General features: G+C 42.8%; 1 protein-coding gene across 4 annotated transcripts; it reads right to left on the bottom strand.

The window, feature by feature from the left end:
- Window positions 1-307: 307 nt before the first annotated feature.
- Window positions 308-24,848, bottom strand: ACOX1 (acyl-CoA oxidase 1). 4 transcript variants are annotated; one of them, XM_045814003.2, is made up of 14 exons: window positions 24,598-24,848; window positions 24,156-24,315; window positions 19,629-19,789; window positions 10,493-10,600; window positions 9,403-9,522; window positions 9,142-9,257; window positions 8,587-8,756; window positions 7,134-7,296; window positions 6,507-6,697; window positions 5,852-6,031; window positions 5,635-5,740; window positions 5,344-5,487; window positions 5,007-5,213; window positions 308-4,361 (listed from the first exon to the last, which is right to left on the bottom strand). In XM_045814003.2, exons 1-14 carry the CDS (start codon window positions 24,704-24,706, stop codon window positions 4,311-4,313), a joined length of 1,986 nt encoding a protein of 661 aa, XP_045669959.1. In that variant the 5' UTR covers window positions 24,707-24,848; the 3' UTR covers window positions 308-4,310. The 4 variants fall into 4 exon arrangements, with proteins under 4 accessions (XP_045669959.1, XP_045669958.1, XP_045669961.1 ...); XM_045814002.2 differs by lacking the exon at window positions 19,629-19,789 and adding an exon at window positions 12,611-12,771; XM_045814005.2 differs by lacking the exons at window positions 19,629-19,789; window positions 24,598-24,848 and adding exons at window positions 12,611-12,771; window positions 15,013-15,042 and having other exon boundaries at window positions 24,156-24,296.
- Between the last annotated feature and the right edge of the window lie 32 nt (window positions 24,849-24,880).

Here is a 24,880-nt window from a genome sequence, read left to right as displayed (position 1 = left end):
AAAGCTTAAGGAAGTGGCCGTGACCTACCGGCTCAATTGGGGAAATCAAAGCTGCTACGTCTGGGTGGCTCAGTCGGTTACGCATCTGCCTTCGGTTCAGGTTATGATCCCAGGGTCCTCAGATCAAGTTCTGCATCATGGGCTTCCTGCTCAGCGGGGTCGGCTTCTTTCCCTCTACCCCCACCCCCTGCTTATGCTCTCTCTCAAATAAATAATGAAAGAAAAGAAATGAAAAAAAAGAAAGGAAAATCAAAGCTGCAGAGCCAGAATGGAATCCGACACTGCCACCCAATAAAGGCACGTAACACGTTGTTAACCACAGGTTTTATTAAGGATTTTTTCAATTTTACAAAGGAAAAAGGGGGTAATGGTTTGGCTAACTCGCAGCCCAAGCCAAGCAGGGCTGGCGGGTCACAGATGTCCAATCATGGTTCAGAAGTTCTGGACCCGTGCACCTCCTCGGTACTCACACTTCCACTGACAGGTCCAGCCAGGGATGGGTAACAATACATGCTAAATGCATCTTGTGGGGGTGGGAACCAAACGCAAACCCTAACAGTAAAAAGGAAAAGGTAGCAAGGAATTATACACTCTGAAGAATACAAGTAATTTCCTTGAATCTACAGCAATTGGAAATAAAATGGTGTTTTACAAAGTAGTCAGCAGTCTGAACATTATGTGGAAGGTTATATGTTTGCTACCGAAACCATGACCCAGTCAACAGTATTGTGGCAAAACCACCTATTTTGGTTCAGAATTCTTATAATCACTCCTCAATTTTTCATGATCTTCCTAAGATAATCAATGGCCCAGTTAAATGTATTCATTTTAAAACTTACTCATTTGAGAGAGAGAGAGAGTACAAGCAGGGAGGAGGGTTAGAGGGAGAAGCAGACTTCCGGTTGAGCAGGGTGCCTGACTTGGGGCACGATCCAAGGACCCCAGGATCATGACCTGAGGCGAAGGCAAACCCTTAGCCAACTGAGCCATGCAGGTACCAGTGGCCCAAATAAATTTGAAGCAAAATAAAAACGGAACAAAAAACCCTTGGAACCTAGGAATTTGCGGGTCTGCAACAGCTAACACCTGGTAACTCTAAGGATTCCTCATGTTTCTGTTTACCATCATGGAGCACAGGAATAGGTAGTGAGAATTTAGTGTGTATAGCTAAGAGCAAAAGTCTATTGGTATTTAAAAAAAAAAGTCATTTCAGTCATTTACAGTGTGACTTGGTCGAATCCTCCAAGAACAGAGTAGTAAATACGTAGCTGAAATGACCTTTGCAATTATTTCATGAAAATGATCAAAATCTTTATCTGAGTAAGGAGAATCAATAAGAGACTCTTGGTCTCAGGTAGAACCACCCATGTCCTGCTTGAAGGCAACCTATGATCCCGAGCACACCTACCACATTTATAAAGATTAGCAGGTGTGCACACCTGCACCTCATCTCTTCCTTCCTAATAAGACGGAAGGGGCTCAGAAGGGCGAGAGGGATGGAGAGTCACAGCCATCTAAACAATTTCTGTTCCCCATGAATTTGAACTGGTCATGCTTGTCCAACCAAAGCCCTGCACTGAAGAAAACCCAAGAATTAAGACCTAGCATGTTTAGGATCTATAAAATGCCTCCAGGTCTATGAAATCTGAAATCACACACATGGTGTTCTCCGAAGGCATGTGAATATAGTTAATGTAGCAATTAAGTCAATGTTCTGAAGATAAGCTGATACTTAGCACTGCTATGTTCTTAAGCCAAGAATATGAAGGCCCCAAAGGCTTTGGAACCAACTGTGCTTTGAGGCCACTAATGTTCAAACACTGAAATAGTCCTCTTTATATAACTAGTAGAGCACAAAGTAGAGCTCCGGACACTTCAGGAAGACTCAACCTTCATCCACTACAAATAGCAAAATTGTATTAAGCCTCAAAATTCCAATTTTGAGTTTGGTTCATAGTATTTAGGGAAAAAAAGGCTTCTATCATTAATTCTCTTATCACTTCTCATTTTAGAGAATAGTAGGTTGAAATTTATCTTTGTACTTGTGAAAACGGCTCGCAAAAGAACCAACCTTATCTGTAGCAGAGACCTGGCTTCTTCGGGAGAGCAAACTGGATCTGCAGCTCTGAGCGCTGAGACAAGTATGCGTTTCTCCGCTGGGGAGAGCGCGCTTTGTCTTGTTCTTAGTGTTACCTGCACCTGATAACCTCATAAACCTGGACCTTAAGATTCTTCGTGACTTAAACTCATGTTTAATTATGTGGCATTCTCTTTTCCTCGTGATATTACAAATTAGGGCGGTTTTACTGGATTTCTAGGTTACAGTGAATAAAGTACAAGACAAAAATCCCAATGTTAATAAAAAAGTATCAAATATCAGATAATTCACTTGTAAATAATACTCAAGGCGCTGGACTGAAGGGGGCTCTATAGTGTCTACAACTTGCTCAAACCTGCCTGGAGAGATCCCAGATCTATGCTGTTGGATTAGGTGGGTGTTAGTTCAAACCCGCTCAGATCCCAATTACAGATGGTCATCTGTGAATAAGGTATTTAACCACTAATTCTGAAGCAATTCTACATTTAACAGGTCAATATTAAGCAATTTACTCTGTTATTTCCAAGAATCTGAATTACTGTCAAGATATATCCTGAAGAAATTAACAGAGTGCTTGTTAACATCAAGCTTAAAGCAAGTTCCTCTCTTGGGGGAAGGGTTAAGGCTTGTGTCAACAGACAGTACTTCTGCTGGCCAGGAAAGTCTCATATAACTGGTTTCAGTGGGATAGACTTTACGTTGGGTCCCAAGGTAGGAATAACACTTCCCTTGAATTAGACTACATTCTCAAGACTGATTCTAGAATTGGTTTCATGAGACAGATGTCACAGATACAGTTAACAGGTTAAAAAGAAAAAAAAAAAAAATCAAGTGATGCTGTTTTACATAGATTTTAAGAAAAAACGTCATTAGGAAGTACGTGTTTAACCTTTAAATGTAGAATGATTGTGTAAATTAGGTTCAGCTCAAAGGACGATGTCACAATTCAGATCAAGCTCTTAGAAACAGACTGAAAATAAAGCCAATGTACAATAAGTAAGTCTATGGAACTTGCATTTATCCATTAGTCAGTTTCGATGATTATACTGATTCTATGATTTATATCCAAAACCCAGAAGACATGGTTTGTCAAGAGTTTCCTGGGGTACTCCTGGGCAGAAGAGGTGGCGTGAGTGATGCTTCTATCTTTGTACTGCCAGACACGGTGACCTCCAAGCATTGTTAACGGCTTATGACAAATGGCAGAATACAGAAAATCTGGATTGTTCCAGAATATCCAGTGGGTAGGGCCACCACAGTCACAGTAACCGAACTAAGAGCTCTCCCTATACTCAATTCTACTACGAAGGAACTGTGACCCCTTCTCCTTTCTTAGCATCTCTTTCAGGACAGGGAGAGGGGGAGAGAGATGAATTATCATTGATGGAGGTGCCGTCAGTGGCCAAAAGTCAAATGCAGAGATAATTTTGCTTCTTGCCCTTTCCCAAGAAGTTTGGGACTGAGTTGTTGTGTTACCGCACCGATGATTTAGGGATCCTTCGAAAGGAAGATTAATTCCTAATGACACGGGACAGTGAGCCTGGGCTAGGCCTGTGCTGAAGAACTCCTGCCGGGAAGGTGCTACTGTGAACAGTTAGGTGGAAACAACTATTTGGTCGGCCAAGAGGGGCAAACAGGCGGAAGTCGTGTCACTGTGTCAGACACACATTTCACTCAGCTAAGTTTCCTGATTTGTTCCTTTCCCCGAATCCCTTCTCTTGAGTCCTGCTTCTTAGCCAGGGCCCATGGCAGGAGTGGTAGAACATTTAGCAGAAAAGGTGGGAAGGGCTTTACCCCCCTTAAAAAATACCTTTGCTTAAAAACACTTATATATCCAGTGATTAGCAATTAAGAGGTGAAAATAATTAACTACTCAGTAGTTAAATTCTACGAGTTATCCAAAGTCCTGGCCTACTGGGGTCAGCAGCACTATGGATGGAAGTCACGCTGCAGCTCGTAAAGCTCCTTCTGATGCCTGGCAGGTCTCCGGCAGTGTTAATTGCACTTAAAACACATCTGTTTTTTTCATTTAATCTCTGAAATCTGTTCATTTTTTTTTTCTTCATTTATAGAAAGAGGAAAGGGCTCAATTTATCATTTGCTCTATAGCTCTCTGAGTTTGGTAAAGGTTCCGAGCAGATCTGTGTGACAAGTGCGAGGGGTGCTGAGTCAGCTGCTTTCTGGAGCGGATGAACCTTGTCACCATGACCCTTCACAGCTTGGACTGCAGTGGTTTCAGGTACTTGCGGTACGACTCATGGACCTGCGGGCAGGGAGAAAGAAAGAATGACTGATGAGGAGCCCGCAGCGTGAACGAGCATACTTTTAACTGAGAAGGTACCGGAGCCTTATTTGGATCGTGATCCAAAACACTGAAGGGGGGAAAAATAAAAAAAAACAACGGAGTCAACTGGGGGATGTGGACACTGACTGGGTAGTTCACGATATGATTCTTGTTTAGGTGGGAGAATGGCACTGTGGTCAGGTTTTAAAAAGTCCTTATCTTTTCGAGATACACAGTGAAATATCCATGGATAAAGTTATCTGCTATCTTGGGTGTTTCACCATAATGCCCAGGGGAGCTGGTGGGGGGAGGGGTGTTCAGGTGAAACACAATGACCATGAGATTAGTCACTGGCGTGTGACAAAGGGTACAGGGGGGTGTACTGTGGTACTCTGTGTTTGTACCTGTTTGAACGTGTCCACTAGTTATTAAGTAGTCAAGAAGACGAAAGATCTGCGTACTGTGGGAACAAGCCAGTTTCCTTCTGAATGTGCTACTCAAAGTGACTGTCCGAAGAGGCCACAGGAGCCACCAAAACTTTCAGAGGAGTCACCTCTGAGGTCTTTCCTGCCTTAATATTCAAATGAAGAATTTCAAAAGGTGAAAAGACATTGTTTTTCGTACCTCTGATTTGTTCAGTGGGGACTTCCTGGCCCACTCAAACAAATTTTCATACACGTTCCCATCATAACGGCCAAGCACGGAGCCGAGTGTCACATCCTGAAAATCAAATGCATCCACCAAAGCAACAGCATCTGGGCGAACCGCAGTCAGCAACTCCTTTATACGTTGATTTACTTGGGTAATTTGAGATTCTGTCATGATGCTTCCCTAGAAGAGAGAAAACAAGCGAACAAATGTATACGGACACATATACGCGCACACACACAACTAGAAAGTAGACCACAAAGATTTTTCTACCAAAAAAAAAAAAAAGGACTTAAATTCAGAAAATACTCACCTGAAGAAAATCCCCTGCCTTCTGACTGATTCCATATAGACAATACAGGAGACATAAATTCCTTAAAACAGCGTGGACAGATTTATCTTGAATTTTGAGGAGTTTTTCTGAGAAGAGCTTAACTACCACATAGTGGCAATGTGCCTAGATAAAAAGAAAACATGAGAGTGAGAGAACCTTTGCAAAAGATTCACTGCACTGCAACAAGGATTTCTGCACTAAGAAAATGGGTTGGGGCAGCATGAAGGATGGAGAGGGAAGAAGAGAGAAAAAGGGAGAACTGTCACTGACCTCGCTTGCTTGAACAAGGTCAACGGAAGTTAGGTTCCATGCTACCTCCTTGCTTTCTCTGTGAATCACTTCATTTTGAAGGTTTTTGGCAGCAATTTCTACCAATCTGTTAAGAAATGAAAGAAAACTGGAGCTTGCAGAAAATGCCGAGCAGTGCTCAGGCCCCAGCCCCGAGAGCCCTCCCAGCTACCTACTTCAGCTTCCGAGGGGGGCTAACCTGGCTGCACGAAGTTTGTACGCTTCCGTTAGGCTGTCAGGGCTGTCGATGTCCACCACGGTCGGCCACACCGCCACCTGCTGCGGCTGGATGCGCTGGGTGGGCAGGTCGTTCAAGTAGGACACCATGCCGCACACCAACTTCCCTGAGTGCACCTGGTCGTAACTTTTCATCAGGAACCTAAAAATGACCAGTGCACATGCTTTCAGTAACTACGCTTCTCATGACATGGAGATAAACTCTTACAATGACTTTAAGCAATGTGAGAGGTGTTTTGTACTTGCTGGGTCAACCACAAGATAAAACCAGAGGGTTGGGATGGGAGGCAAAACCACATCTCTCAGAACAAATGTAACATGAAGAGCAAACATCGGAATAGGAACTATGAAGAGGACTCAATGTTCTTTTTTTAATTTATTTGAGAGACAGAGCGAGAGAGCGCATGCGCACGGGTGGGGGAAAGAGGTAGAGGGAGAGGGGAGAGAGAATCCCAGGCAGACTCTACACTGGGTGTGGAGCCCGATGCCGGGCTTGATCCCAGGACCCTGAGATCACGACCCGGGCCAAAACCAAGAGTCGGATGCCTAACGGACTGGGCCACCAGGGCGCCCCTCAAACGTTGTAACAACGGATAAAGCACACATCAGGTTCTCACCTAGCCGTCTGCAGCATCATGACGGTGTTCTCTCCCTCAAAGGTGCAGGTGGGGGTAAAATTGACATAGATATTCGGAAGGCCACTGCAGTGAGAGTAGCCATGTCCGCCGCACGCCATCCGACAGGCTTCGATAGCAGCATTAGTTGTCCAGGAGGTGAAAGCCTTCAGGCCGGCAGTGAGGGCGTGGAGCTGGAGGCGCGAGCACAGGCTGTCAGGGTGGCGCCGACGGTCTGAGCCGCCACAGGAAGCCCTCTCTTCCTCACCTAACAGCGTTGGCCACTCACCACATCACTTGCCACGCACGCAAACCGAAGCACGGTCACCTCAGTGGCCTGAATTCATACTGTTCCCACGCTCCCTTCCACACTGTTCCACTTGACAAAAAAGTCACGACTTACATTCCCTTGATTAATAAATGATCCACACGGTATAGTACTTCGGAAACTTAAAAACAAAACCCACATATCTTCATATCAGATTCACTTTCAATTAAAAAAATGGCTGTATCTTTTGAGAGTACATGGATTCTTCTCAAGAAATCCCCACATGTAGTTTTCTTTGGACGTAATTCAACAGGCAAATATCAAACAGAAGGGTGCCCAAGGGCGGAGCAGTAAACACATACCTCGGGCAGTTCACTCAGATCCCCTTGGCCAATGTCCTCGTTAATCCGGTGGTAGGTCTCCTTCATGTACGCACCGACAAACTGGAAGGCATAGGCCGTGGCCAGGAGGGGGAAGAGTTTATACTGCTGGGTCTGAAAATCCAGAATCTGTGGTTCTGGTTCACTAAAGGACACAGAAGGAACAAAAGTAAACACTTACATAAAACTTAACATGCACCAGATTCTGGTCTAAATACTCTGACATACTGGATAGTTCTCATTCTCCCCCATTTCACAGAGGAGAAAACAAGAGGTTAAGAACCTGCCTGGGGTCACACAGCAAATATGTGGCAGATCCTCACTCAACTGAAATCTAGGCTGTTTGGCCACGGAAAAACCATGTTCTCCACCGTGTTGAACCCCTTAGGCGGACAGAATTTTCTAGCTGTGAAATTCGTGTCTATCTTAGTCTTCGCAGTGTGACTGAGGAAACTGTATCTCATAGCAACATAAAAAATCAAAGTTAAATTCACAGAAGGAAGGCAATGATAAAGTCTAACACACTAGATGGCTGGATAAACTATTTTCACCACAATTTTGGAGAAGACCCCATGGACAGGGTTAATTATCTGACATCTTAGATGGTCAGCTCTTATTGATTTCTTTATTCCTTCTACAGGAGTTAAAAAGGTCATCAGGGAGTCACACTTAAGTAAAAAGCAGTAAGACTAAATTATGGCTATGAACACGACAGGGAGTCCCGGTCATGCCACCCCCATCATACCCATTTCATAGTTGTTAGGAGGAATTAGGATTTTCAAACTGCCTTTAGTGTTCTAAACATTTAATTTATCTTTTCAAAAAAGGTTTTATTTATTTATTTGAGAGAGAGAGAAAGTGAGAGAGCGAGCGAGCGAGCATGAGCAGCGGGAAAGGGAGAAGCAGGATCCCCACTAGCCCAGAGTCCGACATGAAGGCAGACGTTTAACGAACTGAGCCACCCAGGCGCCCCTGAACATTTCATTTACAGAGCTCAAATAACATTACTCTTTTTTTCTTAGGTTAAAAATAATAAGGTGGTTGGGGCGCCTGGGTGGTACAGTCGTTAAGCGTCTGCCTTTGGCTCAGGGCGTGATCCCAGCGTTCTGGGATCGAGCCCCGCATCAGGCTCCTCCGCTAGGAGCCTGCTTCTTCCTCTCCCACTCCCCCTGCTTGTGTTCCCTCTCTCGCTGGATGTCTCTCTCTGTCAAATTAATGAATAAAAATCTTAAAAAAAAAAAAATAAGGTGGCTACCCTCATCTTTCTACTTAAGAAAGGAAGTCTAGTTTCTAAGTAGCAGACCCAGCACACTGCCACCTTAACTGATTTTGCATAGCCAATGCATCGTCTCGAGACCACATTTGGGAATTTTGATATTTGAATGGGGTCAAAGGTATTCTTAAGCACTGAGCCCATCTCAGATGACTCCCTTACCCCAGCTTGATTTCAGACTGGTGCCTCACAGCGCTGTATCGGATGGCAATGGTGCAAGCCTTGGACAGACACCGAGCAGCTTCTCCTACGAGGAAGGACCTGACAAACACCATGGTCCCGTAGGTCAGCTTGTTACTCACAGGTTTCACGTATGTGCCATCAGGCTTCACCTGGACAAAGAACATGGGACTGATGCTAACTTCTGTTAAACCCAAGTGGCAGCCTGTGCTCATGATTCTCAGAGGGTGGTCCCCAGAATGGCAGCATCTCCTGGGAACTTGCTTAAAATACAAAATCTCATCTCCACCCTGATCTACTTTACACAGCCCTCCAGGTGATTCTAACGCATGCTAAAGTTTGAGACCTATTGGTTTAGCAAACTAGAATATGTTCCTTGTATCTGCCAACTGCTTTTGATTTCACTGTCATTAATAAAAGAAGTATCAGAAGTAAAAATATGTTATTACCTTCTAAAAGAACACACCCTTGCAACCCCGTGGTTATCAACAGCCCCCAAAACCCCCATATTTGACACCTCTGCTCCTCTCACTATACCTGGGCGTACTTCATCAGCATGTTCTCTCTGGGAATACGGTAATTGTCCATCTTCAGGTAGCCATTATCCATCTCATCATAGCCAAACTTGGGGCCGATATCTCCCACAGTAATGCCTACCACAGATGAAAGGAAAGTCATAAGGTGGTTATGTTCAGCAATTCCTGGCTTGCCCTGGCCTCTTTCGTGGTGTGCTACAGTTTTTGCAGAAGAAAGCGACGGTTTAGTTTTTCATCTTAACAGCAGACGAACAATTCTAACCTGGTAAAGGCTTATGGGTCCCAATTTCACGAATAGGTGCGATGAAGGCATGTAATCCGTAGCATTTCCCCTTAGTGATGAGTTGGGCAAGAACTATTGCATGATTTGAAGTCTTGCCAACTGTAACATCGAAGAGAACAGGAGAGAGCAGTGAGCAAACTTTCTTAACACTTTCAAAGGACAGAAATAAAAGATGGGGAAAAACCATATGTTAAATACCAGCCTCCATCAATAAAGTGTACCCAAGAGACTTAATGACAGTACCACACACAGTTTTCAGAAAGAAATTCACATAAGCTGATAGTCACTAAAATTTACTGTGTTTTGCCTAAGCAATCCTTCGTCCCAAATATATATATATGTGTATATGTAAGCTTTTATACACATTTTATTGAGATATTATTGACCTATAATATATGTGTGTATATATATATGTAAGCTTTTATACACATTTTATTGAGATATTATTGACCTATAATATATATGTATATATATGTAAGCTTTTATACACATTTTATTGAGATATTATTGACCTATAATATTTGTGAGTTTAAGGTATTGTTGATTTGATAGTAATCCTTCATTTTAAAAAAGACTTTACTAAAAAAAAATAAGTAAAAAAATAAAAAAAAGACTTTACTTTCTCTTCTACTTATTTCTCATTCATTTACATAAAATTTTTTTTAGGATAACCATAAGAACATTAATTTATTTCCTTTTTCTCCCTTAACGAAGTGCTTTCCAAAACAGTGACCACTAGCCACATGTGGCTATTTACATTTAAATTACTTATAACCACACGGGGAATACTAAGCTGCTTTAAATGGTGACTAAGGAAACTGTGCTAGTGATGGGAATGTTCAGATGAAAACTTGAGAGAGTAAGACAGCCATCCTTTCTGTGCCTTGTGAATGGAGGAAGGTCTACAAGAGAGCAGGCACTGCAAGACACTGTCACCAGCTGAGGGGAGTCTAAGCCTCCAGAGTGTTTCCTGTATTTCAAACCGATACTCTCATATAAGCTCCACACCCCAACACAATCTCGCAGTGACTCTTCAAAACATCCAATAAATGCTAAAAAATTCACATACGTCCACCAGGCCACCACTTGATGGAGGTCACAGTAGGGCTGTTGAGAATGAACTCCTGAGTTTCAGGGTCGTAAGTGGCTGTGGTTTCCAAGCCTCGGAGATGAGTTCCTAAGGAAATAAGTTACATTCACCTTGGATAAACTACGGGAACAAACAGGCACAGGGTAAAATCTCCTGCCCTATCCTTTCAGCTCTAGTATCTCAGAGAACAACAAAACCTAATGGCAACACCACATTTGTAGACGTGCTACAGATAGGTAATAACCAAGATACATAATTCCTTATGTATATATTTTAAAGTAAACCCAACATGGGGCTCGAACTCATGACCCCGTGATCAAGAGTTACAGGCTCTACCCACTGAACCAGGGGCCCCATCATTTCCTATCCTCAAACCAGGCAGTTCCTATCGAGGGAAAATATAGATGTCAAGCATATGTTCTGTTTCTATACTTTAATTAACGCACCTCTATTGAGATCAACCAAAAGAAAATGTAAAGGCAGTTTACAATCGTATTTTCACAAGATCATAGGATAGGAAAATAACAGGGAAGGTAACTGCCCTTTTAAAATAACACCTCTAAGTTAAAGTGTGCCAATTTCAACTCGTGTATGGCGTCTACACACCAGTTCAATGTTTCGGGCTTCTCTAGTCACAAAGACTAAGATAACGGGACAGAAAGAGACTCCAGCCAAAGTTCTTATAAATTGAAGACTTATTTCAGAGTGACTGGTAGAATGGAAAACAAGACTTTAAAAAGATATCACTACTATGGAGAAAAAGACCCGGAACAGTGACTTTTTAAAAAAATTTCTAAAGTTCCGGTAATAAGGTCCCAGTGCACGCTGCGATTTCCAAGGCCAGGCCTTAACTTTGATGCTGGCTGGTTCGTTACCGTGACAAGGAAGAGTTCCCAGTGTCATGTTTACTGGAGATGGACAAAGATTCATGCTTTATATCCTAATATGAATATGCCAAAGTTCTTTGAAAACAGTTATGGAAAAATGTTCTATGAGACACTCCCTCTAATAATACAATCCTGAAGCAAATGCTGAGAACCTTTTCCCGAACTTCTCAGATAATTCCAGACCTCATTAAACACTTAAACTTTGAAACATTTAGAAACTTCCAAGTTGAGGAACAGAAATGGCCACTTCATGTGTGATCCACAACCTTCTTGAGCACGTGTGAGAATCAAGGAGACAGGCACTTTCACCAAAGACGTTTGTTACAGGAAAAGAAGTAACAGAACAGATAATGACAAAATATTTGCAAATGCACAATGGAACCAAACAATACTCCACCCTGGGTCTTGTGAAAATCCTGTAAAATACAACTTAGCACCAAGAGCCAAATTAGCTATAAAATTAAGATAGAGTTGCACAGAAATGAGGAGCACACTGCAAATATACATTAGATCAGTGGTTCTGAAACCCTGAAGCAGGAAAAGAAAAGACAGATGGAAATGAACAGCAAATAGAGACACCAATTCAGACCAGATTAACAGGGACAGCCACTCCCTCCAAAACCGACTGCCTGGAAATACGACTTATCTTTTTTTTTTTTTTTCATAATCTTTGGCCAAGCTACCTTCAGACCTTGACTGAATTTACTGAATTGAGGCACAAAAAAGATCAAAGTATAAAATGCTCACATTATGGTTATACAAGCCACTCATTTCCCTCAAGCAAGTCGGAGAGCACTTGTACTACCAATCTGTTCCTTCTGGAATTTGTGCAAGTTCATGAAGGTATCCGTAGGAAAGGTAATCAAATAGTACTGAAGAAAGAAAGATGGGCTCAGATTCCACATGCACACAAATTCTACACAACGCCAATGAACTTGACAAACCACGCAGTAAAATAAATCCTGACTTGTAATTCTTGACCCACTGAAGGGGAATCATGAGAAAGAACAATCAGCATATCTCTGTGATAAACTTTATTTCCACTGACCAAAGCGATGTCTATGCCAAGACTTGTGTATGTGAAAAACCTGGCTTCTGCGGAAAGACCACGGTACGTGGATATGCCCTTGCTAACACGCGGTGGGCTCTCCACGTAGGCTAAGCTTGCAGAGCCCCGCCCAACCCAGAAGGTAGACTGAACGCACCATACCATGGCCCATCTCTGTCTGGGCATAAGTGCCAATGATCTCCAAGTTCCAGGCGGGCATGAAGAAGCGCTCCTGCTGCTCTGCGGTTGCCTGGTGAAGTAAAGTAGGCAAGAACATGCCCAAGTGGAGATCCAGAGGCTCAGGGCGCCCTCGGTGCACAAAACTTCGAAGAAACACCAAGGATGGGCATTTGAGAGAAGAGTCATCAGGTGTGAGAGATTCAGCAATGTGAACAGAGTAAGGGGAAGGAGAAAAAAAAAACCTTCTTAAGTATGAATTAGTTGGGTGGGCGTTATCATGGGTGGGAGCACTGCCCCTTTCTGTATTACTTTAATAAACTCTTGGCTAAGTTCATTTTTCTTAAGTTGGTGGGAAGTTTTTTCTTACGCTCCTCAGCGCTTCATCGGTCTTGGCGAGGACTGGCTACCGATTCCAAAGCCTGTGCAGCACAAACATGCGAGGCAGGCAGTGGAGTCCAGCCTTGCAATTAAATCAAAGGGAATAAAAAATTTGAAGAGGTTGTATGGGATGGAGAATTTAAGTTGCACAATGACTGATTCTGATGAGAAGGTGAGGCAAGAGAACTTTGTTCTCTCAGACAGACAAAGTATCTCCTGGACAAAAGGCTTTCCTAGAAGCAATTTCAATAATGCTTCTAGGCTGGAATCGTTCATGTTTGTCCATAAAACATCCAGCACAGACCCCCATTCCTTACATAAATCTGTTTTTTTTTTTAAATCTGGTTATTTCATTCAGATTCGTCACAAATATCCAGCCATGCCCTACTGAAACAATGTAATACAAAAATTGACAGCACTCTTCACCCAATGATTAATACCAGAAATAAAAAAGACATGCAATTTTTAGTAAAGACCATAATAATCATTACAAACAATAGATTCATGCATAACAAGCCGATTACACGTGAATAGTCACTAATGATAAGAAACATCTTAGTTGTAGTAAGTCTGAATCCATTTACTTTTTTTACCACTGAGCCAGACAGGTGCCCCTGAATCCACTTTCTAAAGCCATTCTTTTCCACTTTAAATTTGCAGACGCCTTAGACTTCTGTGTGAATTTCTAATAGAAAGTAGACTGATACGCCTTCGTTATTGTTACACATCACTGGCATCCCACTGAACTTCCAGCTTTAACTTAACTGACTCTGTATTGCTCTTATTATTCTCTTTAATTATCTGAGAAATTAGCCTACTCAACATTTCAGTTTTGAAATCTCTCAGTTTGTCCAGAGGGTAAGGAGGAAAATAACCAGGGCACGCAGTGAGGGCTGATCGGCTACGTCTTCTGACTGCATGGTTGTGCTGTTACCCAATCACAGAAAAACCAAAGACTGACCCACTTCCTCATTTTATAAAGAAATTAGGCTGAGGTGAGTTAAGCGCTTTCAGGTCAGGAAGATAATGGCACAACGAGGACAAGAATCCCACCACCTAATCACATCTTCTGGCTGGGGAAATTCTCGTACAAGTGCAACCGGGACTGAGCACAATGAGGAGGACACCAGAGAGACCAAGGAGAGAGGCCGAAACTAGAGCAGCTCTCCTTGGAAGTGGCAAAGGGAAACCCCCTGTAACACATTAGCACCGGTGGAAACTGCGTAGAGAGATCCATGGAACCTCTCTGTGCTATTTCTGCAACTTTCTATGAATTTATAATCATTTCAAAATAAAAAGTTAAAAAAAATAGTGGAAATCCTCCAGAAAAACACACTGGCGTGATGAGAGAGTGCTTTTACCTCACAAACAGGAATGCCACTGCCTCTAGCTTTTAAAAGAACGGTGCCGGGAAGAAAAATCAATGTACACCTGGGACCCGAGAGAAGGCAACTAGCGGAACCAGGACTGAACCCTGTGGCACGGGACCAGCCACTTTTAGCGCTGAAAGAGTATTGGGCGTTACCAGAACCCAGAGCAATTCCTGCGGGGGGACGGGCCACTCTGAAGCAGCCCATCAGACTCTCAGGAGGGGTCTGCAGCTGTGTGCTGGGTCACCGAATAACACACGCCAGGGTTACCACAAAATACACTGAGTAGGGCAGGGGTAAACCACTGAAATCAGAAACCATTTTGAGACTGAAGAATGTTTTTAGGAGAAAGAGGTCTCTTGTGACTAGGGTAAGGATCATTCACAAGTGGATGAAATTTAGACATGTTACAAGGAGAAAGTGACCTGGACAGGTTGTTTTTTTTTTTTTTTTTTTTTTTTTTTTACTTAAATCAGGTATTCATTGCAAAAAGTTGGTTATATATGCATGATAAAGATTATATATTATTTTTAAATCATTAATTTTAAAATTACAAAGCGCCAACATTTTACTTTGGTGAGTGCTACAGTCAATTCTTTTAAAACCATAACACCAAAAGGCCTTCCCAGTGCCTACCTCTATATGACACAGGGCTGGCAGCCAATGCTGAGGACAAAATGATTAGATTAATAATACATAAGAAACAAAGGACTTAAAATAGCACCTCCATGGACAGCATGATTATAATCCTAAGAAATTAACAACAAAATATCATCAATAAAACTGAATTTAGAAAAGCTGTAGGCTCTAAGGAAAAAAAAAATCACTGCATTCTTATCCATTAGGGCGCTTAAAACAAAAACCTCAGTAAAAAGAAAAGCAATTTACAAACACAACAAAATATTTAAAATTTGTTAAGTAACTTAGCTCAGGATATTAAAGATTTAACTAAGAAAAAATATCAATACCTAATAGGATGAATACAAGAAGTTATACTTAACGGGAACGAAATTGCTAATTCCCGATGGAGAAGTCAGTCCTTTATCATTATAAAGATAATACTTCCCAAGAAATACAAGGACTTAATGTAACACGGATTTGAAATTCCTGCAGAATGTAATTTAGAATTTGACTAAGATCGGAATTCGCCTAGAAGAGTAAGTGTACAAGAACACCAAATATTTAGGTCTTAAAATGGGATAAGCAGCAGGCTTATCTGCTTATCCCATCAGATTTTTAAATATCTTACAAAACAACAACAAGGGGCGCCTGGGTGGCGCAGTCGTTAAGCGTCTGCCTTCGGCTCAGGGCCTGATCCCGGCGTTACGGGATCGAGCCCCACATCAGGCTCCTCCGCTATGAGCCTGCTTCTTCCTCTCCCATTCCCCCTGCTTGTGTTCCCTCTCTCGCTGGCTGTCTCTGTCTCTGTCAAATAAATAAATAAATAAATCTTAAAAAAAACAAAACAAAAACGAACCAATGTTTATGACATTAGGAGAAAAACAAAGGGACTAATCAATAGAACATATTTTAAGGTTCCAGAAATAAATTGAAACTATTAATAAAACTCTAAGAACTGGAAAGAACAATGGGGAAAAACTACTAGTTAAACATAAAAACAGTATGGGATTCATTCATTGTTCTCTATCATATACAAGTCAAAACATTAAACATAAATCAAACAAAAAAAGCTGGAAGAAAATAGAGAGTAATTATCCAAGATATGGGGAAAAAAATGTATACCTATTCAGAGAAGGATGCAATCAACACATAAGGCCAAAACGTTTAACAAAACAGAAGTCAATTAAAAAAAAATACTTGAAGGATACAACATAATCATATAAGATCAATGTACAGATTCTAGTCAATCAATACACAAAGGAGTAAAACCCAGTTTATATATAGGAAATACAGAGAGTAAGCCAAAACATCCAGGCTCACTGGCATTGGAAAATTAAAACTTTAACTCTTAGATATATATTAAAGTAGCAAAAAAAAAAAAAAATTAAAGTAACCACACTGATGGGGTTTATGGAGACATGGTACACTAATAATTCACTGAATATACTATAGACTTGTTCTGTGTTTCAAGAAGCCTTAAACTTTGCAACAAAAGCTATAAAATGTTCACTACTTTCAACGCAGTAATTTACTTCTGAGAAAGATATTCCAAAGGCATAACCCCAAAGGGCATAGATTTTGCAAAGAAATACTGTTAATAATAATCATAGCGGGAAATCAGTATAGCCCAAAACCTACGGAGCAAGTCTTATGGGAAGTCCAACAGGGAAGAGACTCACTTGGAAGAAAGAGACAGGAGACAGGGAGTGCAAATACAGGGGAGAGAGACTAGGGACTTACACAATCATGTTTACCATCTATTTCTCAAGTTTCAAAGGAAGAGAAGTGCTTCAGTTCATATTTGAGTATTGGTGATGGGACGGCGCAGGCACTGCACCAATCTTCAAGGATGGTAAATGCGTATTGTATAAGCTCTATTTTCCTGAACAACAGCAGCAGAAAACAAAGGAAGGAGAATTGCTATAAAGTGGCCAGAACCTGAAGTGACCAAGTATCTGTGAAGACCAAACATACCACCTGCTTTGGGAGGCGGACCAATGTACGGTGAGGATTATTATTGCTGGACCACGTTCCACAGATGGTCCCTTCAACACCAGAACCCCCGGGAGAGGGTGAGCCCCACAGCCCAGACCTCTGCCCTTGAATAAATAAGGCTCACAGACCCACAGACCAAATGCGTGCGGATTGTGTATGCCTCTACAGACAGGCGAGTATTTAGAGGAGGGAAGACAGAAGACAGGTGATGGAGACTTCGTGCAGGGCACTGAATTTCAAGACTCTTCAGGATCCTGGAAGGAGCCTGAGCAATGCTGTCTCCTCACTTCTCAGCAGCTACCTAGAGCTGAAAGAATCCCGAACTCAAAGTTATAGGTGCTTCCGTGACACTTGAGACAATCATTGTGGGCCAGTCAACATCCCGAAGTTTCCAGATTGAACCGTCAAACCTCCATCTGCACAAGTCACTCTATTTCCAGTCTCTTTGATGTCGAAGGACTTACTATTCTACACAAGGCTATACTGTCACAGGATGCGAATTAACCGACAAACTGGTGCCCCAGAAAAGAACAGCAGTGGACGAAGCACAACAAACACCAACAGGAACGGACAAGACTCTAGTGAGAAACGAGACCTAATCTGACAACTCTGTTCTCTAAAATACAGAGATTAAGACAAAGTTGGTTCAAAAACAAGAAAATATCTGAAAAAGAGAAGCAATAAGGGAAAGAAAACTAACAAAAAGGCAAACTCACCCAGAACAACACAGGACCTCAGTCCAATTTCTGGGCTCCTTAGACCAGAAACTTCAAGTCCTCGTTTCTTCCTCTTTCAAAATTTAGGGCAAATATACATTTACAATGTACTTTATAGAAGCAGAAGGGTTAGACCAGTGAGACATACATATCAAACACATTTAGCCTCAGAATAATTTACATCTTTATGCCTCCTATGAATAGCACTGACTGTAGTCAAGTAAATTCCACACTGATGCATACTTAAACAAAAGGAGGGTTGTGTACCACAAAGCTATTTCAAGATTACAAAGCACGCGCGCACACACACACACACACACTTTCTCCCTCCCTCCCTCCCCCAGACAGGAAGACCTCTATGACTGTTAAATTTCTTCCCTTAGGAAACCTTTCTTCGGGCTGCTTATTTCAGCACTGGCCACCCCGAAGTGCAAGTCTTGGACGTTTTGGCAGGGTGTTCATAAGACATTACAGCCAGAATCTGCAGTTCTCATGGGGATTATGATAAAGAGCATTTTCTTAAACCACTTCACCAATCAAAAGCACCAAATCAAATACAAAAATGAAGTTTTCATGCTATTTGCATCTCTTCCTCTTTTCCTTATTATTTACATAATGGAAGCCTTACGATAAATTAGGGAATGAGACTGGGCAGCTCAAATTAAAACCCCCAAACCTGCCAAAGGCCTTGTCTATGAAAACAAACCTCCTTCACATTAAGACCAAACACAGGGGCGCCTGGGTGGCGCAGTTGTTAACCGTCTGCCTTCGGCTCAGGGCGTGATCCCAGTGTTCTGGGATCGAGCCCCACATCAGGCTCCTCCAGTAGGAGCCTGCTTCTTCCTCTCCCACTCCCCCTGCTTGTGTTCCCTCTCTCGCTGGCTGTCTCTCTCTGTCAAATAGATAAATAAAATCTTAAAAAAAAAAAAAAAAAGACGAAACACAAAGCTTTTTGAAAGGAGCTGGCCATTTATAAACAATTGAAGTAGAAACCACGCCCAGCATGGAGCCCATCGCAGGGCTCAAACTCACGACCCTGAGATCAAGACCTCAGTTGGACACTTAACTGAGCCACCCAGGTGCCCCATTTTTATGAACAATTTAACCAAGAATGACTGGCAATACAAAGTCCAAAATATGTAAAAAAAAAAAAAAAAAAAAAAAGTATAATAAAAAGACTGCTGTCAAGAAATGAAGAGAATCATGAACTGCCTCACAAGCCGGCTAGGCAGCAACAAAAGAAAAAGACACTTAAATGCTTTAACCCTCTACCCCCCTTAAAATCCTTATCTTTCCCTTCATTAAAGCAGAGAAGCAACTTCCAGATATTGCTAAGGCATTAACGCTGTCAAGAATTTCCAACAAGGGGGCGCCTGGGTGGCACAGCGGTTGGGCGTCTGCCTTCGGCTCAGGGCGTGATCCCAGCGATGTGAGATCGAGCCCCACGTCAGGCTCTTCTGCTGAGAGCCTGCTTCTTCCTCTCCCACTCCCCCTGCTTGTGTTCCTTCTCTCGCTGGCTGTCTCTCTCCCTGTCGAATGAATGAATAAAATCTTTAAAAAAAAAAAAAAAAAAAAAGAATTTCCAACAAGGTCTCTTTTTATAATTAGACACCAACACAATTTTGCCACATTTTCAATCCCATCTTCCCAAACTGCTCGACAGCCATTCAAATGGGATCTATGTGGCAAGGGCAAAAAGGCTTTTAGAAGCAACAATGAAGGATGTTTCAGGCTAGAGTCTTGGATCAGTGCATGGGGAAATGACCTATGAGAAAATGAGAAGCTGAATTTTATTTAAGGCTTAACAACTGAAAGACAAAATTCCAAAAGTGTAGCAGCAGGAAAAACCAAACATCAGGAGTCATTTATCAGTTTAAGTCCTGAGGTGGGTTACCCACTGACCCTCAAATGTGGACTAACCGTGGCCCATTTCCGTCTGGGCGTAGGTGCCAATTATCTGGAGTCCTTTGGATGAAGGCAGCCATTTCTCTTGCTGAGCAGTGGTGCCCTGATTCAGCAAGGTGGGAATAAACATGGAGAAATTGAGGCCCACAGGTTCCACAAAATTGACCAAATGCATTCTACAGGAGAGAAAAAAAAAGGATCTCAGCCTTACTCTAGAAACTGCATTCTACCATCCATTCTTGCCACACAACCATGGCCCTCAGGATTGAGACTGGGAAAACTTCAACCCTTCTCTTAAGAAATTAAATGTAAAATTAACCATTTTCCCACCTGGAAGGCCAAATCCAGTGGCATCTATCCCCTCCCCACCCAAGTCAATTCAGGGCCCGAATTCTTTAACTCGACACTTCATCAAGGAAGCAAACTCCACCCAAGTTGTAGCCTAAAAATCCCTTTTGGTTGTTCTGGTTTTGTTGGTGTCATCTGTCGGTTTTATTGGATTCTTTGGAGTATGTGTGTTTGCTTTATTTTCAAGTTTTATTTGTTTTGAAAATCAAAAGGAACTCCACAGAACACTTATTTGTAGAGCTTTTAACAAAACTTCTAAAGAATAGTTGAATCTTTCCCTAGATAACACCAAAGCAAACATCCAGGTTAGTAAATACATTCCAGGGCCAAACCACAGATCTCAGCAAGTCTTCAGAGTTCACAGATGGGTAAGTAGAAACATGAGAATGTTAAACATTTATCTCTGATGTCTCTGATACTCACTCCAGGTTACGGAACTCCAATCACACTGAAATTCTGTCCTCAACTATTTTCTCATGAAACACAATCTGTGAAATAGTTAAAATACAAATCACATTCACTAGTCAGCCTTGGCTACACTGTGAAATACCTTGCGGGTGTCTGTTTTGTTCTATCTCCATAAAGAGCTCGGAGTACAAAGGAAGTATCACCTAAGTGACCTTCACGACTCCTCAAGGAAAGAACAGGAAGCAGTGTCACCAGTTTGTCTTGGTCTGTCCAGTAAGCACAGCCTGAATTAAAAGAAAGCGGGGGAAGACTGCCAATTCACTTTTAGGGTGGCCCTAAAACCAATCCTACCACCTTTAGGTTCAAAGATCACCTTTCAGGGGTGCTGGGGGCAGACTGAAACATCTAAGGAATGCCTGCAACCAAGGAACATCAAAAACGCCTTTTTAACCCAGAGGTTCCATAATTTTTACGCCAATATCAAACGTCAATTTATTTATTTATAAAAAAGATTTTATTTATTTATTTGACAGAGAGAGAGAGAGCGCGCGCGCACCAGTGAGAGAGGGAACACGAGCAGGGGAGTGGGAGAGGAAGAAGCAGGGTGCCAGCAGAGCAGGAAGCCCGACACGGGGCTCGATCCCAGAACCCTGGGATCACGCCCGGAGCCGAAGGCAGATGCCCAACCGACTGAGCCACCCAGGCGCCCCTTGAATGTCCATTTAAACTGAATGGAGGGAGCAACAGGAGAAAGGAGGGGTATGAACAGAAGTGAGTTAGCTTCCAAGTAACTTGGGTCAACAGGAGTTTACTGCTGTTGGACGGTAGAGAAGTAACGCCCAGCCTCACTGACGTCGGAGTCAGAAGCCTGATGAGGTAGAGAAATGTGGACAGCATTTTTTCAAAGGCAAGAGCCCCACAGCATTTCCTAACAGTTATATTTCACTACAAGAGGAAACGAACTTCCAAGAATTTCTGAGGAAGAGAAGCCGTAGTTTAGGCGTCAAAAATGGTGGCCACATAAGACTCTTATTCCCCGTAAGGGAAGTGAGGAGACTGTGGGGTTATCTGAAATAACAATACCGACACAATATAATCCTAGGAAACTCAGAGGGAAAAATAGAAGACAGAAAACAAAGACTGTCGAATATTTATGTTAATAAACATACTGAGATTCTTTTGAGGATACTTGAAAATCAACTCATGAACAAAATCTCAATGCTTGTTTCTAAATTATGTTTAATACCTCCTGCAGATGCTTTTCAAGGAATCAGCTTTAAAAACCTAAGGAGGGTAACAAAAACCATGGCTGATCCTCATTAGAATTTTATATTACTTTTAAAAATACTTTAGAGTTTTCTTTTCATAGTAAACAGGATAGTTAAAAGACAAAATTACAGGAGAGATTAGGAAAACAACTTTTACATTCCCCAAACAGCAAGGTTTTTTCAACAAGTCCTGGAGAGAACAGTTCTTCTACTGCTCAAGTTGAGAAAACGCACAGTATCTCACTAATATTCCATCAACTTCAAGATATTCCCATACATGAATTTTGAGATAGGAGAAATAATTATGAAGAAACCAGTAAATGCTCAAAATCCCCTGAAAGAGAAATATTACTCTATCACCAGTTCCGGCGTCACCCCCCGCCCATCTCAGCATTTAAGAAATCAGGTGCATCTCACAAATAACAGGATGTCATAGTTAGCTGGCAGCACTTTTTCTCTCTTAGTGGTACGTGAAACCCAAGTGTGAGCCACAATCATTGGTGGGCTTGGATTCAATGGCATTCAGTAACTGCCAAGACTAATTTTCAATCCCTTTCTCTTACGTAAATTGATCCCCCTGTCCTATCCTATCCTAGAGATCCTGGAAGGATGTCAAAAGGTGTGTTAAGGGGCGCCTGGGTGGCATAGCGGTTAAGCGTCTGCCTTTGGCTCAGGGCGTGATCCCGGCGTTATGGGATCGAGCCCCACATCAGGCTCCTCCGCTAGGAGCCTGCTTCTTCCTCTCCCACTCCCCCTGCTTGTGTTCCCTCTCTCGCTGGCTGTCTCTATCTCTGTCGAATAAATAAATAAAATCTTTAAAAAAAAAAAAAAAGTGTGTTAAACTTTGTCCTCTATGGGCACCTGGGTGGTTCAGTCACTAAGCAGCTGCCTTTGGCTCAGGTCATGATCCCTGGGTCCCGGTTTGCCGGGAGCCTGCTTCTCCCTCTCCCTCTGCCTGTTGCTCCCGCTACTTGTGCTCTCTGTCAAATAAATATGTAAAATCTTTAAAAACCAAAACCAAAACACCTTTGTACTCTATATTCCCCAAACAGCAAGGTCTGTAGCATTAAAAAGGATAGGTAAAACAACTGGCTCGTGTCCTGGGCCACATAAAGGAATTTGCTCTATTTCATTGTGACTTCACTCAACTCTGCTTACACTCTAACCACCACTGATTATGAAATCTAATCAATTCTGAAACACACTGCATCAACCACTTAAAAGTAAAACAAAACAACCCTCTTTTTTGGGGTTGTTTAAAAAAGGATAAAATCTTACACTTTTGAAGTTTACCTAAAACCCAACTCAGGTGATTCAGAAACATGATCTTCTAGGAGGTACTCTAGCTGAATATTCTCACAGCCGTGAGTTACAAATTTTAAAAGTAAAAAAGAACATTTGGAAGTTGGTAAATACTTCGATTTGGGCCACTAAAAATAAGCAAATCATAATTTTATGACTAAAAGGGAAAGGAATTCTCAGGGCAGTCTGAAGGGCCAGAGTAAATGATTTCATCCTTAACAGTAGTAACCAGGTCAGACTGAAAAACTTCAGATACCAAACATACTAGAGGCAGTAGAATAAAGGAGAAATCTCTACCACTACATTAAGGCAGAACTTGTAACACGTTCCCTTTTTCTGGCTCTTGAATACACACCATTCGTATCATTTCATCTTTACTGATGAAAATAATGGAATTCTTCTAAAATGTTGAAACCCCCCAAAAAAGGAAGTGCCCAGGAATGAATGAGAAGTGTAAGAGAGGATACAGGCCAAAGAAATCTTGTACTCAGATCATGTAATTAGAGTGAGTGTTCATTCAGATAAAGGCAAGGGAAAAAAAAGTGCTTATTTTATTTCTAATTAAGAAACAAAACACGATAAAAAACGGACGGTCTGGAAAAAGAAAAAGTACATACTCTTTCCAGCACTAGGACCAAGGCATGGCTTTAGGAGGTCTCTTATGCTGGGAGAGCCATTTAAATAACACTGCCACCAGATTTAAGAATGCTAGGTTCTTAAAATATTTTATAGTCACTCTGAAGTTTGACTCATTTTCTTCCTGTACCCCACATTGCATCAGTTTAAACTCAAGCTCTACACTCTCATATGGACATACAATCTGTTATTGCTCCAAAATATTGTTTGGTCTTGCAACTAAAAATCGAATTCAGCCTCTAAATTTAGCAGAACTCCTTGTTACAAAGAGCAAAGGCAAATCTGCAATTTAAATCACTCTACACTGAGATGTCTGGGCCAAAGGAATTGGTACTGATGCCTGAGAATGAAAACCGCAGCCTCTCCCTTCGCGATCACCATTTTACAAACGTCATCCCTTTAAAAGCCTTAAATACAAAAGTAAACACTAGTTTTCACACATATCACTTGAAAGTGGGGTGAAAATACGCAGTGTGCGTCTTCCAACGCCGAGCACGATGAAAAAGGACACGACGGGCTGTGCGTTTTTATAAATTAAGGCTTGGGCTTGGGGACTTCGTCTAGGCTAAGGCATACCTACTTTTTAAACCACATGATTTCCTCTGGGTCTGCGATGCCAAACTCCCTCATCTTCTTCACCATGTTGGCACTCTTCCTAACAGCCACCTCGTAACGCTGGCTGCGAGTGAGGAAATTCAAGTCCTCGTGCTGGAAGTCTGGGTCCTTCAGAATCAGGTTCTCTGGAAGGGAGCGAGAGGGCATCAAGAGGAAGACAGACATGCAGGGCTCCGGGACACCTCCTTCAATCCCAGCGGGTTTGGGGAGCGCGGGCACAGATGCCCCCCTCGGGAGGGACGACACCCCTCACCCCGCCACAGGCCGGCCCCGGGAGTGGGGGTCCCGGCTCCCCCAAAGCCGAGCCAGGCACTGCGGCCTATGCTCCACAGAGCCCCGCGACTCCTCATCGAGCGAGTCTGGAGCCGCGCTCGGGGAAGGAGGGAGGACTGGCCCTCCGCCCTCACCGATCTCTCGGCGGCGCCGGGTGTTCTCGGGGCTACCGTCCAGGACGTGCGTGAGCAGCTCCGGGTTGAAGCTGGCGGCTTCCCGCTCCCTGCGAAGATCTTGGTTCATGGTGGCGACACGGAGCGGCGGAGGCAGAGGTCGAAGCGCTGGCGGCGGCAGCGGCGGCAGCGGCGACGGGTGTCCCCAGCTCCGGCCCGGCCCTGCCCTAAGAGCAGCCCCAGGCCGGCGCGAGGCCCCGCCCCCGCTCGCCTGGGCCCGCCCCCGCTCGCCTGGGCCCGCCCC

This window comes from Ursus americanus, chromosome 23 (assembly GCF_024610735.1).
Source record: "Ursus americanus isolate L20-20 chromosome 23, mUrsAme1.1.p, whole genome shotgun sequence".
NCBI lineage: Eukaryota > Metazoa > Chordata > Mammalia > Carnivora > Ursidae > Ursus > Ursus americanus.
The sequence above is the reverse complement of the archived record's forward strand: the minus strand, read 5'-3'. Positions and strand labels throughout refer to the sequence as shown.